At 35.7% G+C, this 16,912-nt stretch overlaps 2 protein-coding genes across 5 annotated transcripts in view; one reads left to right on the plus strand and one right to left on the minus strand.

Annotated features, from left to right (window-relative positions):
• LOC116170441 (uncharacterized MFS-type transporter C09D4.1) overlaps positions 1-10,176 on the plus strand; it is a 36,245-nt gene extending 26,069 nt beyond the window's left edge. For all 4 annotated transcript variants that reach the window (XM_031486848.1, XM_031486846.1, XM_031486850.1 and 1 more), the window contains exons 4-8: positions 312-453; positions 507-715; positions 770-873; positions 927-1,034; positions 9,240-10,176. In XM_031486848.1, the coding sequence (XP_031342708.1) occupies positions 312-453; positions 507-715; positions 770-873; positions 927-1,034; positions 9,240-9,504 (828 nt within the window). In that variant the 3' untranslated portion in view covers positions 9,505-10,176. The remainder of the gene's footprint in view (positions 1-311; positions 454-506; positions 716-769; positions 874-926; positions 1,035-9,239) is intronic.
• Positions 10,177-14,122: 3,946 nt separating this feature from the next.
• On the minus strand, positions 14,123-14,975 carry LOC116170227. Its single transcript, XM_031486459.1, has 3 exons — positions 14,696-14,975; positions 14,507-14,608; positions 14,123-14,449 (listed from the first exon to the last, which is right to left on the minus strand). The coding sequence occupies exons 1-3, from the start codon at positions 14,891-14,893 to the stop codon at positions 14,396-14,398; spliced, it is 354 nt and encodes a 117-aa protein (XP_031342319.1). The 5' UTR covers positions 14,894-14,975; the 3' UTR covers positions 14,123-14,395.
• Positions 14,976-16,912: the final 1,937 nt, after the last annotated feature.

Raw genomic sequence — 16,912 nt, forward strand, 5'->3', positions numbered from 1 at the left:
ATAAGATAATTTTGCGTTCCACGTAGTTACCTAACATAAAATAGTTATTTAATGTGGCTACGAGCCTGTCTATTAATAAATTGTTACGTCCGGCAATGATGACACTTGTACATCCAATTGTCTCATTAGAACCCTACTCTACGAAAGAATTGATTTAATTCATCTAGGTCCTAACACAACGCTAATTTAAAGATAATTTGCCAAGGACAATGAAATATTACCTTTGCTATACTTCTTTAACGCTAAATTAAAGCCCACTGGGTGACTTTTTAATCTACAGCTTCCATAATTGCTAAATAGAAACTTTTTAGATGGGAATTGCTATAGGATTCCTATTACCACCGATGATTGTTAATGGAAACGGACTCGTAACCGACATCGAGCATGATCTCTACATTTTATTTATTGGAACCGGAATAATCACAACCGTTGTTCTGATACTAGTGGTACTCTGTAAGTGTGCCTAATGTTTCCTCTGTACCATGCGACAACCGGTTTTCTTCTAGTTTTCAAAAAGCAACCTCCCAGCCCTCCGTCACACGCCCAGTTACAAACTCAGACATCCAACGAAGATACAGCGAAATTTATACAATCCATCAAGCGACTGCTGATTAACCGATCTTATATGCTACTGCTTGTGGCATATGGAATTAACGTCGGCATATTTTACGCTTTATCGACTTTGCTGAACCAAATCATATTGAAGTACTATCCGGTAGAGTATTTTGCACCTGTACCATATATAGACGATAATGATCGATCTTTTTAGAATGCTTCAGCAGACGCTGGACGCATTGGACTTTTTATTGTTATAGCTGGAATGGTAGGATCTGTGATATGCGGCGTTATTCTCGATAAGTTCCATAGGTTTAAGTATGTTCAAAGACTGCCCTTTTTATACTGTGTCATTAATTTACAATTTGTAGGGAAACGACAATAGCTGTGTACGCATTCTCTTTGATTGGTATGATTGCGTTTACGTTCACTCTTGATAAAGGCATTGAAGTGGTATACGTGACATCTGCACTTTTAGGGTAAGTTTTGACCATAATCTTGAGAATTCAGAAAATTTTTCGGGGAATTTTTGTCGTAATTCTGAATTTCCTTGAATTATTTGGGTTTGTCTCGAGTACGATGTTGTAAGCATTTAAACACTTGACTACAATGTTATTATATCTAAACAAAAATACTTACTTATCAGGTATACTTTACACTTCACCTCTTTTCTCATAATATTATGTTTTGAAAAGAGTACAAATAAGATCTACATAATCTACTCGTACAGGCCCATAAACCTATCGACATTCTGCTTTTATACCATATTTAAAAATCGCACAAGTATTGCAAATTTAGGCACTATTTAGCAGTGGCTGTGGCAGTGGAAAGATGCCAAAGGTCAAAATATCAATATGGAAATGATTCACATACGGTAGGTTGTTTGTTACTTATTACATGCGTCCATTGCATTGATAAGCTCAAGGTTGTCAACGAACTTATTCTTTTTGCATAGGGTTATCTTAAGTGTCAGTTCTTATACTTTGTGTGTTTTTTGTCATTAATCAGTGAAGTAGAATAAAAAATGGTGACTTCACACATTTCCATGAATGCCTTTATTTTTGTGTATATTTTCCATTTATCCTAGTGTTATGATTTTTTCCTTAATTCTGTGCGGAGAGTTAAGAATTTCTGGATAGGATTATTCTTCTACTGGATTCCACGGTGGTGATGCCTCCTTCCAAGTAATCATTCACTATATCATTGTCTGTATCGATCACCGAAGAAAGTGATAGTTATGTGTTCCACGATGTTGTTTCACACTGATTCTTCGCTACATACGTTGCTCATCGTCTACGGACAGTAGGTTCCGTTGGAAAAAAAATAGTCTGTGACAATGGTGCTCAAAACCCGAGCCAAAACCTGTTGGAAACAGGATGGTCTTGAAAGAAAAAAATTCAAAACGGACGGTTACGCACGCTGGTTATCATTTTAGTTCAACCTTTTTTACTGGATAAAATTTTTTAAATAAATACGGTATTGGGGCCACTTTGTCCGTCCGTCCAGTCGCTACTAGTTCTTTATCTTAATAGCTTATTGTTCTACTTTTTTCCCTATTTGGTTCGTGATGATGTCGAGGCTTGCACCAAGGAAGGAATTTTTTCTGTGCCGCTTAAGAAAAAAGTTATGGTAAAAAACCTCGAGATCGTTTATAATGTTGTATTGCTGCCTGTCCGCCCGTCTGTCTGTCCGTCCGTTCATCCAGCTGTCTGTCCGTGTGCAGTTGTGCACGATAACTTTTGTATTTGCGCAATCTACTTTTCTTTTTTGTTAAGACATTTAAATGAAATTTTGTATATTGACACCTCGAATAAAGGTTAAACTAATGCTGAATTAAATAAACAACACGCATAACAATTTATTATTGCGCATGCCCAGACCTACATTCGTTATTTGTAAACCAATTCTTCTAAAATTTTAGGGTAGGATTCTTCTTAGAAACTGAAATTGTGAAGTAGCAGGTCAAAAATGAATTACACACATGCAACGCTAACTTTCTTATTTGTGGTCGGATTTTTACGAAATTTTAACAGAAGTTGTATCTTACAAATGGAAAATGAATTCAAGTGGAAATGCGCTTTTTGTAAACTTGTTATCATTGTGGTGGCAAGAAAAACGCCTTTTAGATCTTTCATTTACCTATTGAGCTAAAGAAAACACCATTGTCCCTACAAAAAGTAGTTGATATTTAAAAGTTTTGAATACTTGAAAGTTCAGTGGGTCGTATTAACAATTGGGTATCATAGCCACTTTTGAAATGAAACGCTCGCTCTTTCTTTCCGGCATAGGACAGAATTATTACCCATTAGATGCAGACAGAACTGTGCAATAGATTGACCATCTATATAATTTTATTATGCTAATGGGCACCACAGACTTTTTCGACATTTTCGACCGATTCGTACGACGCCGACGTGTAAATCGGATGGTAGATCAAACAAAGTACGACAGACTCCACACACTACGAATCACCTTCACACGATCAACCAAATGTGTTTAATCCCGCTAACGGCAAAAAAAGAGAAGAAAAAATGTTTCTTCTTGTGGGGGTGGTATGTGTGCTAGCCACAGAAATCCTCCGAACCTAGCGAATATACGGGGTGGTGACTTGACGAACACAACATGGGAATTTCAATAACAATTTTTTAAATTCCGATTCCGAAGTCTATTTAAGTTTTTTGTAGAGAAAAAAATTACGAATCCGTACATACTATTGCTTCCTATTTTATAAATTCAGAAACAGAAAACATTTAAAAATTAAAAACTGTCCCGTATAGAAAGTCGGTAATGCCATGGAATTATGAAATCAAACAAAAGCGCCTGCATTTGCCATTAATTAGGTGTTGTTTGATCTCAAACTATCATGGCACCACTGAATTTTTGAAAAGCACCAGTTTTTAGTTATCCAATTTCTTGGTTTCAAAGTTCAAAAAACTAACAGCTGTAGTATGCATGGATTTTTTCTCTACAACAAACTTAAATAGACTATTTCTAAAATAAAATAAGCGAAATTCCAAAATTCGGAACCCTACCTTGGCCTATGGAAAATCCTTCGAACCGCCTACCTCCCTTTTTTTGCATATTAAGCGGAAATCGCACAAGAACATCTCGAAACTGGAGAGTGTTAAGAGATCGTTACTTTAGGGATCCGGTTGGGCGAGGCCTACGATACTTACAGGCCGGAGCGCTCGAAAAAGTCACGTGACGTTAGGAGTCATATGAAATACATTACGACTTATGGAAAATCCGTGCGCGGCTCCACTATTTATTTTTTTACTCCGGATCCGTTCAACATAGAGCCACGAAATTTCAATGAGAGCTTCTCAATAGTACACACAATCAAATTATGGTGTTCGTTAATTTCTAATAACACTAAAAATAATTAATTTTTAGGTTTAAAGTATTGAAGATAAAACGATGTTAGTAAATCCGCGTTTTTCTATCTTTACATCATCATATTTCTTTTTCTAGGAACTATATCATTATAATCCTTTCGGTGTCTTAAACTAGAATAATCAGCGCCTCCAATTATGCGTATATAATGTCTTATCTGGTATTAGTATAGTTTTAACAGGCCCTACAAAATCGCGCATTTATTATCCGCGCAGAGAAAAATTCACCAGGCGAGAAACTTTTTTGTTATTGCTATAATTGTAACACATATATCGAATGAATTGTGGCCAAAGGACACAAAAATGTTCTTCAGAAGGAAATTTTAATAAATGGTCTCTTGTTTCCTTTTTTTCAGCAGCTGAAGTAAATAGCGCAGCGCGATTTTAAGAATAAGTGAACGCGCAAAGGAATTATGTTTCAAATAATTGTTAGTAATCGATTTTCAAATTGTGTGTGTGAGATTTAATTTTACATTAAACTTATAAAATTAAAAATATTAAGCTTATTGCCCATTTAGAAGTGGATGATGAAATTTGAGACCAATGTCAGAATAGTTTTAAATACTACATTTCAAAAAGTTTGCAAACATTCGCCAACATCCTACTAAATAATTATTCAAAATGTAAGAATAACAATTTAAGGGACAAGACTAGGACAACAAAAAATTGAAAAACTGATGTCAGTCAAATAGGCAGTTTTATATTAAATTAAGGGTTGATTGTTGGATTTTAAAATATGACTGTCTATATTCTTAAAATATATTATTAATTTTATATTTGTAGTGTTTATTGAAATCTAATCTAGCGGCCTGGGCCAGTCCGGCACTGCATATTCCTTACAAGCTGTACTTTTTACTAAAACTGCTGTAATTGTTGGATAGAAAAAGTTATTTTTTAAAACTTCCTTATTCCAAAAGGTTATTTTTATTTATTCATAGAATGAAGATGAAAGCCTACGATACTTACCAGGCCTCATAGGCGGACAAGACAAATTTCCCATTTCACTTTCACAATAGTAGGTACCTATAACTAAAATACTTTATGTACTGCAAAATTCATATTAACGAAGATATAAGATATACTCCATACTTTTGACTGATAATATCTTTAATTTTATAAGTTTAATGTAAATTTGAATCTCACAAACACAATTTGAAAATCGATGACTAACAATTATTTGAAACATAATTCCTTTGCGCGTTCACTTATTCTTAAAATCGCGCTGCGCTATTTACTTCAGCTGCTGAAAAAAAGGAAACAAGAGACCATTTCTTAAAAATTCCTTCTGAAGAACATTTTTGTGTCCTTTGGCCACAATTCATTCGATATATGTGTTACAATTATAGCAATAACAAAAAAGTTTCTCGCATGGTGAATTTTTCTCTGCGCGGATAATAAATGCGCGATTTAGTAGGGCCTGTTAAAACTATACTAATACCAGATAAGACATTATATACGCATAATTGGAGGCGCATATTATTCTAGTTTAAGACACCGAAAGGATTATAATGATATAGTTCCTAGAAAAAGAAATATGATGATGTAAAGATAGAAACACACGGATTTACTAACATCGTTTTATCTTCAATACTTTAAACCTAAAAATTAATTATTTTTAGTGTTATTAAAAATTAACGAACACCATAATTTGATTGCGTGTACTATTGAGAAGCTCTCATTGAAATTTCGTGGCTCTATGTTGAACGGATCCGGAGTAAAAAAATAAATAGTGGAGCCGCGCACGGATTTTCCATAAGTCGTAATGTATTTCATATGACTCCTAACGTCACGTGACTTTTTCGAGCGCTCCGGCCTGTAAGTATCGTAGGCCTCGGGTTGGGATGATAGCAGCTCTTGAATTTTTTTGGTGCAACACAAGGTCAAGAGAAGAGAGGATGTGCGCGCCTGGGCCATCATTTTTTCGTCTTGAAAAACTTGCAATAGGATAACAACGAGAACTACATCAGGGAATTAAACAGTTCATGACGCGTACGAATCGGGATTTACTGAATTCGAAAATCGGACCGAGAGGGGGAGGTATCTTTTAAATAACTGTGGTCATTTTTGGAGTAGAAACAAAGCGTTTTTCGCTTAAGAAAAATGGGTAAAGACTTTGAGGTGAAGGCGGAGGTACAAGATCCAACAGGAAGTAATGAGACTCTTCGAACGCGCCCTGCACTCCCTCCACAGAGGGTTGGTTAAGTTAAATCACCACCGACATGGAGGGCCGCGATCCTGACAAATGGGGACCGGTGTTTCGCGGGGTTTTCGGAGACGACCCGGAAATCTGAACGATCGAGAGAAAATTTACATAGAAAATCGAAACGGACCCGGAAACACTGTAGCGTTTTGTGCCGCATCTGCTTGCATACTCGCTTCTTATCTGAAAGCGCTTCATTCTATTGCATTTTAATTTCGACCTCTTTCACTATGAAGCGGTACACGTATCAAATTTCCTATACTAGAAAATTTGTAAATTCTAAAACAAATTTTTCTAAGCCTAAAGCGAGCACCTGTTACAACGTGAGCCTACAGAGGAAAAGATGAAGCGAAGGGAGTGGAGTAAAAGAAAGGAGAGCATTCTTATTTTATATTTATTTTATTTATTTTTACATGAACCATAGCAGGGACATAGAGTCACTTTACTCTGTGGCAGGGAGTAATCATTTAGTTATATAATTTTTTTTACTGTGTATAGGCAACACAATTGACACAGACTATCGTCACTATTGAATAATGAATGATGTTAGGTAATAGTACATTATATATCAAGGTAGAGAAGTCCAGTATTATTGCCTGAGCACCAAGGTTACATCTCGAGGCGCTTGCGCCGAGGGGTGTAAGGTGCGAAGGCAATAATAGACTTCTCTACCGTGGTATATATACTATTTTTTTTCACTACTAGCACTTGAAATCCTCTAAATTAACATATTATATTGATAAGAGAGTTAACGGTTGGACAGAATTGTTTGTTTCTTAATTTAACATGTCAATCAAGTACGTGGGAGTACAAGTCAAACAGGCCGTATTTTGTTCTGTCATTGAGATTTTTCAAAGAGTAATTTCGTTCGAATTTTTTCAAAATGTGATAATTTTAGGTATGTAATTTCTCTGGAAATTGCGAATGGTGGCAAAAATTCGTTTTAGAGAACTTGTCTAAACGTTCATTGAGCGAAATTTCGGGTTGTGTTTTCTAAAAGTGACAGCGTGACAGTTCTCATTATTGACTACTAGTTAATAATGTCCACATTATTAACCACTTTGAACAAATGCCGAGAAAGCCTACTTTACAAGTGGAAAAAAGGTTAACAATCATGTCATCAGACGCTAGTAGTGAAAAAAAGAATTTTTTAGGCTATCATCACAAAAACGTTGATTTTATGGTCGCTTTTGCGGCCATAAAGTTTCACTTTATTTTACGCTTCTGTCAAACTTTACTTTATTGTACACATCTGTCAAACTGTACTTATTTGAAACTGATGTTTGAGAAACAGTAATCTGTTTGATACAAAGCGTCTATCTGGTCTCGCCCCATCAAGGATTGGGCCATCCACGTGCGTTTTTTTCATTTTCGGACTTGTAGGAATGTTTCACACCATTTTGCATAATCAGAATGTTCACATTTAAAATTATAGTTTGACGTTTCAATCTTTGCTGCTTGCAGACCTTTTTGAAGTGTAGAACCAAAACATGAGGAAGATGTTGTTGCTTATATTATTATACGAAGAATCACCAGCAATTAACCGAAAACACAAGTAGCTACCTATACCTACCATCAAAAGTAGGTAATCAGGTTTCTAATAATTGTACAGCATGTTAACTATAAGGTCTTGGAAGCCACAGTTACGAAGAACGTATTGCATTTGACATTATTAAAATCTTGTGCAGCGGAGGAAGTTGCGATTGTACTTTTACTCTCAAACGCCTGCTCTTATATCATATATGACTTAGGGTCGCAACGCTTGCAGCTTCCAAAATTTCATTTTGGGTAGTTATCTGAACTGTCGCTATCACCCATTTTGATACGCACAAAACACACGCAAACATGCTAATTATAATTTATTACATATGACAGGAAATGCTTTGTTTTTAATTGTCTAAGATAACTATGATTTTCAGAAAAAATATGTTTATGAGCAAATTTTTGAATTCTTTTTTGATCGCCTAAAAAATGTTGTGTGCACCTTGGCCAAAAGTGATTTGTTAGGCCTCATCTGAATTGCGGCCTCGGCTACCGCCTCGGCCACAAACAGCAGCTTCGGCCAAAAAGATCACTTTTACGGCCTTGGTACACAAATAACTATATGATACGTCAATCTCGTAACTAGTGCAGTAACACGACCAATGACACCTTGTTAAACTACATGGCCAAAAGGTTACAAGGGGTTTGACTACAATACAATATAAACCTTCGCTTGGAAACTGTTCAGAAGTTCTAGAGTGCTCAAGAAACTTCGTTCGGACCATAATTCAGAAAAAAGCTGGATTGAAAATTCTTATGAAGGTCTTTATTAGTATTCGACGTGCTAGTCAAAGTGCGGCACGTACAGAACGAGAACGTCCTCAAGTAGGTACCTGAACCTATCTCAAATGTGCATCCTTTACTAGTAGAGGTTCAGGTTCGTCAGTTTCCGGCATCACCAAGGGTGCCTCGTTTTTTTATTATTTATATTCTTGTCGGTCTTCAGTATTGATTATACACACTTGTATAAACAATGGTGCGGCTCGTGTTTAATTCTAAACTGTATTCATTATTATAGTAGTGAAGTAGCTAGTGTTTTGCTTTAAAATAGTATTCAGTTTTTCTCCAGTGACTTTCGCGGAAATTAAATTTGCTACGCTTGTCCCTTTTTGGAATTTTTGTTGTAATGAAGTGCGTATTTAAAAATGAGCGAGATGAGACCTTCTATATCTGAAGCTTTTTAATTGAGTGCAAAAGGCAGCATAGCATGCGACCTACCCATGACACAATCCAATCTCTTCATCTTATTTCCACAAATTGATCCTTCGTGCCAAATCGACACTTTTTTTTTATTTCTTCATTCGATTTTCCACTGGAAAAATTACTATCACTACATTCAATTACTGTACTATCACCGTCGCATCGTTTGTTTTCATATGATTGTATGTAGCGTTTTAAGTTACATGTACCTAAGTAGAATGAATTAGGTATTTCTTTTCTTTGCAACAATCCGGAACACGAATGTAAAGGGGATATTGTTATTGATATTTGTACTTTCCAGACAAAATTGCACTGTTATAAGATACATAATGAAAATTATCTCATTACAGATTCTTTATGACCGGTTTGCTGCCCGTCGGTTTTGAATTGGCCGCCGAACTGACCTACCCCGAACCAGAGGGAACGTCCGCGGGCCTCCTCAATGCCGCATGTCAAGTTTTCGGAATCGCATTTACATCATTATATTCCTTATTGTTAAGGCAACTGGGTGATATTTGGGCTAATGTAATAATGTGCGCCATGTTATTTTTGGGTACGATATTTACTGCATTTATACAATCAGATCTAAGACGCCAAGCAGCTCAAGACAAATAATTTATTGTTGTAATTTAGTTTCTTAAATAAGTAGTACACCTCTAGCAAAATTTCAAAGATAACTAAACTCATCTAGTCACGAATTGGCTTATGTCATTATTAAGTGTAGTGTAACTTATCAATACCTTGCGTGTAAAATTTACTACACGTACCCAAAGGAAGGTGTTTCTTAATTCCATCATTCAAATGTATATGACAAAAGTATTGGCTGTTAAACGACAAATAATTTTTTGTAGATACACTTACAGTATTAGTAGTCTCTAGATGCAGATTTAATAGGATGAAATGCCTTCAACCATTTATTTTGAAGGCGTATCTATATTTATGCAACAAGCTTTTTCCCCAAGTCGAGGGTGTGATGAAAATTTCATGAAGAAGCCTACCGTTAGTAAGAGGTTTTCCTACGTTTAGACTGTTTATATATAATTTGGACGCGCTTAGAAAATAGGTGTTTTTACTGTAATGGCTGTGTAGTACATAAATTATCTGTAAGATCTTTAGATTAATTAGATTAGTGCTGTGAGCAGAGATTTTCAAGACAATAATCAGAAAATTTACCAGTACAACGTGAAAACCATAGTTTTGGATTCCCTCCTATACAATGTCGATCCTTGGTATATGTTACAAAACTGAATAGAACTGTAGCCTAATTTGCAGGCCACTTAGGCTTTTGTAGTGTTTGTAAAACGGTAATAATGATGTAAACGTTTTGATTTCCGCGTGCGTACCAATATACCAACTTTTATATGGCGTGTCAACTACAAGTAGCAAAACAACCGATCGTCTTCCAATATGAAACACAGCCTTTTTAATCACTTGTTAATATCTGCACAAGTTCTTATATCATTCCTAAAGGTCTGGCTCGGTAATTGATAGATGTAAGTCTTCCATTTAAAGTTAGATTTTATTTTCATAGTGCCAGGAGTTTACCACACTTTGCAAAAGTTCTATGATCCGAACGCAAAAGTTTGTGAGTGTTCACTTATTTCACACCATCAGGCACTACGTCAATAATATTAGGTATGTAAGGAAACAACAGCAGCTAATACACCACAGAATTCACCATAAACGTAATCTCATTTAGACACATATAATTCTGTGCAAAAATTCATATCAAATTGGAAGATTTCTCTATCCGGAATGGAAAGAAGAGCCACATTGTATTTTTGTAATTGCATTTACAACTACTGAATCGATTAAAAATTGTGATTGTATCTAATAACCTGTTGACAAAATATATGTTGTGGCTTTAAATTGATTTTTTTTACTGTGTTCCTTAAAAAATTTCTTCCTTCAATGAATACTGCTCGGTGACTATTGAGACAGTGTGGTCATAGGTTGGTGATATTTTCTATTGGTAGTTGGGAGATCGGCCATGTTTGGCCAAATGCATCGGATTGGTAGAAATTAACCAATTGTGACATCATTACTGTAACAATAGCAAAACCTACTAATTCGGTTAAAAAGCTCAACGATAAATTTGAAAAACATAGCCGACGTGGAGTATTACGGCCACACTGTCTTTATACAGTTACTTGTAACGCATATTTGACAACTGTTATTCAAACCCCTGTCAGTTTTTATACTGTGCCACTGCCATTGATTCCCAAAGTTCCTAATTGATCATTTAGAACACCTGAAACAGTTCTTCGTTTATACGGTTTGTCTAACGTTGTAAATCTAATAATTAACGTTGAATTATTTATTTTCATGCAACTGTACGATTAAATTACAACACAGCAAGCAGTTACCTATACAGAAAAAATATCATAAGTTCTTTACGACATTTTGGCAGGTTGTATACCACTAAAGTTGTGTAATGTTCCACGCGACTAGATACCACTTACCAGTACCTAAGCAAAGAATACTTAATAATAATTACTCTTTGACCTAAGTATTATTTTGCCATGTTTCCAGATCCTTATGTAAGTATGTAAATAGTCGCAGTATTTTAGCAAATTATACCAAATCAGTTCGAAATATGAGTCATTGCAAACATTTTAAGAAAAACAAGATTTGTAAAGGGTAGCTAACGTCATCATTTTATAGGTAAGTGTCAAATTTGCACACAAGAAGGTGAGGTAAGGTTGAAGGATGGGTCCAACGGCACGCCGAAGTAGCTGAACACTTGCGAGACAAATGCTATTTAACAAAATATAAAGTGAAAATGGTTCCATAAAGCATCCAAAAGTATGCCTTAACCAGAAGCATGAAGCTATGGAACATCAAATGACACCATAAGAAAAAATTAGGTGGTTCAATTTTTCGTTTCTGTACATTTCTCTTACGGAGATGATGAGGCGCTCTTTGTGCCATAAAAATGGGAACATGTACCTACGTACCAATGAAGGCGGTATATTAAAAAAAATCACTTAAAAATTAAAAATTCACGCATTTAATAGTGAGGACATAAAGTCCGTCGTCCCCCATATAACTTTTGATCTGGTCGGTATTGTACCATTCAATTCAGAACGGGGCTACACCTACACGAGACAATTTTTTTATTTTTTGAGTTGAAACTCATGACAACATGCCAGCTTGGTATAATTTCGAATTATTTTTGTTTATTTTGAAGCTTTTTTAGTTCAACCTTTTATAATCTCATCTGGTACACATCCGGTATGTGTTACAAAGAAATCCTAATACTGACTTAAGATTTCTCAATTTGAGAGACTGGGTGGTCTCGATCAACTTCCGAAAATTCCATTCAATTTTTTACACAAATTTCGATGAACACCTGAAATAAATCTTGGGCACGAATAGAAGAAAAATAAAATCTGACATGAAGACTCTATCTGGTTCACACAAAGGATTCGAATAAACACACAATGGCAAACATTTATTCCGAAACACATGAAACAATAAATTACATTATCCACAAAACACCTGTCCAGCTAGCTCAAATTAAATTAAAATTAAAACCTAGAATTTTATAATCTCTCCTGGTACACATCCCTGAAATAGAGAAAAGCTTTCAACGCTTGTTTGGATATAATACTCCGCAAACAAGCGGGCGATAATTAAAAATTTAAAAAATCATAAATTACTTACAGGTTTTTTTGCGACATTCGGGCGCACTTGAACTGAAAGACCAACTTTCACTAAGCTCTGACAACTGATTTGTTTACTCACACTCGAACTAACTTTTTCTGAATACGGATAAACCGTTTTTTAAACTTTCCACAAACTTTTACTACTTCACTTGACGATAACAAATCTTTTATTAAGATTGCTTAACTTCTTCTACACACTTTATTTCGAAACTGACGAATTGCGGTCATAATTCATAAGAAAAAGTCATTCAATAAATTTGACTTGCGTTTCTATAATCATTATGTAATAGTTTCTACACATTCTACTAAGAGAATAACACGTACGATGGGGTCTGACAAAGAAATGTATACGTCTTTACGTTCCTCTGATTCTATACGCACAAAGGGTTAGAAAAGTATCTTCTGTGGACCAACCGCCTATCCCCCAAGCTAATTTTCATTATAAAATGGAAACTGATATGTGGGTCAATTTACTTGGGAAGGCAAGCGCGATGCCCAAGAGGCAAGTATGCATTTTCTCTAAAATTCTAAATTATCTAAGCATCGACAAAAATTAAAAGTTGGCAACAGTTGACAGCTTTGGTCTTCTTATTAGTTTATAATTATTATATGATTATAATGTAAAACTAAGGTACTGAGCTCTGCGATGCTATTGTAAAATTACAAGACTTCCATTATGTTTACCACAAAATAACATTTAGAAATACGGAGACTTTAATTTATAAGCCTAAGCATAGGCTAGAAATATTAAACGATTTTTTTTGCAATGCATATGCGCCATTTAACAAATTTTAGAAAGAAAGCTTACTAAGATCTGTTTGGAAATTTAGTTTCTTAAATTATTAGTTTATAATTATTTTATATTATAATGTAAAACTAAGGTACTGAGCTCTGCGATGCTATTGTAAAATTACAAGACTTCCATTATGTTTACCACAAAATAACATTTAGAAATACGGAGACTTTAATTTATAAGCCTAAGCATAGGCTAGAAATATTAAACGATTTTTTTTGCAATGCATATGCGCCATTTAACAAATTTTAGAAAGAAAGCTTACTAAGATCTGTTTGGAAATTTAGTTTTTAAATTTTCACATTTTTTTAATATTCTATAACATTTACCTATGTCCGAAAAATAGTAATAGGTACCTAATAATGTAATAGTCAAATTATGGAAAGTTGCGTTAAAAATTTTTTTTTTTTTATAATAATTTAATAATAATGTATGTATACGCCTCTATATTTACTTTTATAACTGTTCATTTATGGATTACTAAGTCTGTTGAACAATAAACATTACTGAAAAGAGATATAGAGAGAAAACAATATCTTCAACAAAAGAAGAAAAAAGGATGGCCAAAGGGGAAACCTAGGAAAATCTCTCTCTAGTGTTGACATCCACGCGTGATATATTTACTGTGATAATCTACCTACAATTTGTATTGAGTTACCAAATCTGTGATATCCCTATTTCTTGTATGTGTCTTTTAACTTATATAAGTTTTATTTATTTATATTTAGAGCATTTTAATCTGTTAAAAGTTTTAAACATCTATAAATCCGAAATGTACAAATGTATTGTAAGGTGGAATTGTTACGAAGTAAACTATTTGTGTCTGTTGTGTTCAAAAATTAATTATTACTCTGTTTGTAGTCGTCCCTTATACACTGTGATTTATTACATATTAATGTTATTTATTCCACTGTTGTCTCTTTTAATCTTATCTTTAAGAGCATACACCTATGCTGATCGCACAAACCTAAAACAAAATTCAAACTCAAAATCATACAGTGGAACTGTCGGGGTTTAGCACATAACCAAAATGAATTGAGGTTACTCATCCAAGAGCATAATCCGGTGTGCATCGCTCTTCAGGAAACACATTTAAAACCTAGAAGTAAACATACAATTAAAGGCTATAACTTTGTAAGAAAAGATTTTGACTCACCGGAAAGAGCGTGTGGAGGTGTAGCGTTCGCGATCCGCCAAGACATAGGTACCATATAAAAGAATCAGAATCGATACAAACTATCAAGTCGTGGCAATAAAACTAGAAATTAGTGGAGGTTAACATCTATCTTCCGAACACAAATTACAATGTTGGCGAAATAAACAAAATAATTAATCAACTACAAACCCCATTCGTTCTTGTTGGTGATTTTAATTCCCATAACACCGTCTGGGGTTCAAACTCGAGTGATGCTCGCGGTAAAGAGCTGTTAAATTTGATTGAAGATAAACACCTCATCATATTAAACGATGACTCGGCAACATTCTTTAACGTAAGGTCGGGAACGTTTGACACGATTGACTTATCAATATGCTCGCCGATCATTCACAGGATCCTGAAATGGGAAGTAGCAAGTGATCTGTTCAACAGTGACCATTTCCCTATTATCATCACAGTTCGAGGTGAAAATCCAGTGGTTAGATCCACAGAAAAGTTCAAAATCCGTCAGGCCAATTGGAAACGCTTTTCTGAGCAGTTAATACCTCCAAATGAGAACGAACTAAATCTTGAGACTCTAACTGCGGCAATATTAAATGCCACAGTCGGTAGTATACCATCAAAATCGAAACCAGGGGTGGTGACCAAGATGGTCCCATGGTGGACATCGGAAATAAAAGAAAATATATCTATTAAAAAGAGGGCCTTGAATAGCTTTCGGCGTAATGCCACGATCGATAATCTTATTGAATTTAAGAAGCGCAGAGCAGAATGCCGTAGAGCAATTCTCGAGGCACAGAGAAGATCCTGGCAACAATATGTAACAACTATTAACCCATCCACTGCATCTAGTGAAGTCTGGAAAAAAATAGGAGCAATATCTGGAAAAACCTGTCAAAGCTATCCAACATTTATCAGAAGACTAGACGGTTCGGTAACTAGTAACCTGCCAGAAATATCAAATATCCTAGCAGAGCAATTCTATAGAGTCGTCAAATTACACTGACACTTTCCGACAAATAAAGTCTGAAAAGGAGAGAGAGTTGCCTAGCTTTGACACAGACGAAAGGTTTGATTATAACTTACCGTTTTCACTAGAAGAACTGGAAGCTGCCCTCCGAAAGACCAAATCTTGTGCACCTGGATATGATAATATACATAACGAAATGCTTCGACACCTGAATCCTGAAACGAAAGAAAGTATTTTAAATTATTACAACTCTTGCTGGCAAAAGTGTACTTACCCTACAGAATGGAGAAAATCCATAATTGTTCCTATCTTAAAACCGGGTAAAGACCGGATGCTTGCAAAACACTATCGACCAATAAGTCTGACCTCCTGTGTAGGAAAACTGCTAGAACGTATGGTTAACGAGAGGCTCCAGGAGGTTCTGGAAGGAAACGGGATATTGGCATCGTACCAAGCGGGGTTCCGAAAAGGCCGGTCAACTACTGACCATCTAGTTTGGTTGAGTAATAAAATATTAAAGGTTTCGATGCCAGGGAACATCTGGTGGCAGTATTTTTCGATATATCGGGTGCATACGACATGACTTGGAGGCACGGAATCCTGGAAAAAATGTTCAAATATGGACTACAAGGGAACCTACCGAAATTTGTGCAATCCTTTATGGATAACCGAAAATTCATCGTTAGGATTGGTGATGTTTGTTCAGACGAGTATGTGCTAGAAAATGGTGTCCCACAAGGATCAACATTGAGTTGTTCTCTGTTCGCCATTGCAATTAATGAAATAGCCATAGGGCATATGGAACAGGTCAACCGATGTTTATATGTCGACGACCTTATGGTATGCTGCAGCGGAAAGACAATTGGTGAAATTGTACGAAAACTACAGAGATCTGTTAACCTTGTGTCTGAGAATGCAAATGCGGTAGGTTTTATCCTATCGGACGAGAAAACGAATTGCGTGCACTTCTGCAGGCTCCGTAAACTCCATTATGGGCCTGTACTGTCCTTGAACGGTCGACCTATCAACGTAACATCGGAAGTCAGGTTTTTGGGAATGACTTTCGATAGCGAACTGAGATGGTCAAGTCACTTGGAACGATTGATCACAACATGTAGAAAGTCACTAAATACACTACGGGTGCTTGCACACCACAAATGGGGAGCAAACCCCAAAACTCTTCTTGACGTATATAAAGCCCTGATATTGTCACGAAATGACTACGGGTCGTACGCGTATTCTACATGCTGTGATACAACGTTAGGCAAACTAGATAGAATTCAAAATCTTGCCATACGGTACGCCCTAGGTGCTTTCCGAACTAGCCCTACTAATTCCCTACACGTTGAGGCTAATATACTACCACTTCCTTTTCGCCGTAAGCAGCTGATGGTTAACTATTACTACAAAATTCTGATAAATAGGGAACATCCGAT

Source organism: Photinus pyralis, unplaced genomic scaffold (genome assembly GCF_008802855.1).
Source record: "Photinus pyralis isolate 1611_PpyrPB1 unplaced genomic scaffold, Ppyr1.3 Ppyr1.4_LG5, whole genome shotgun sequence".
Classification (NCBI taxonomy): Eukaryota; Metazoa; Arthropoda; class Insecta; order Coleoptera; family Lampyridae; genus Photinus; species Photinus pyralis.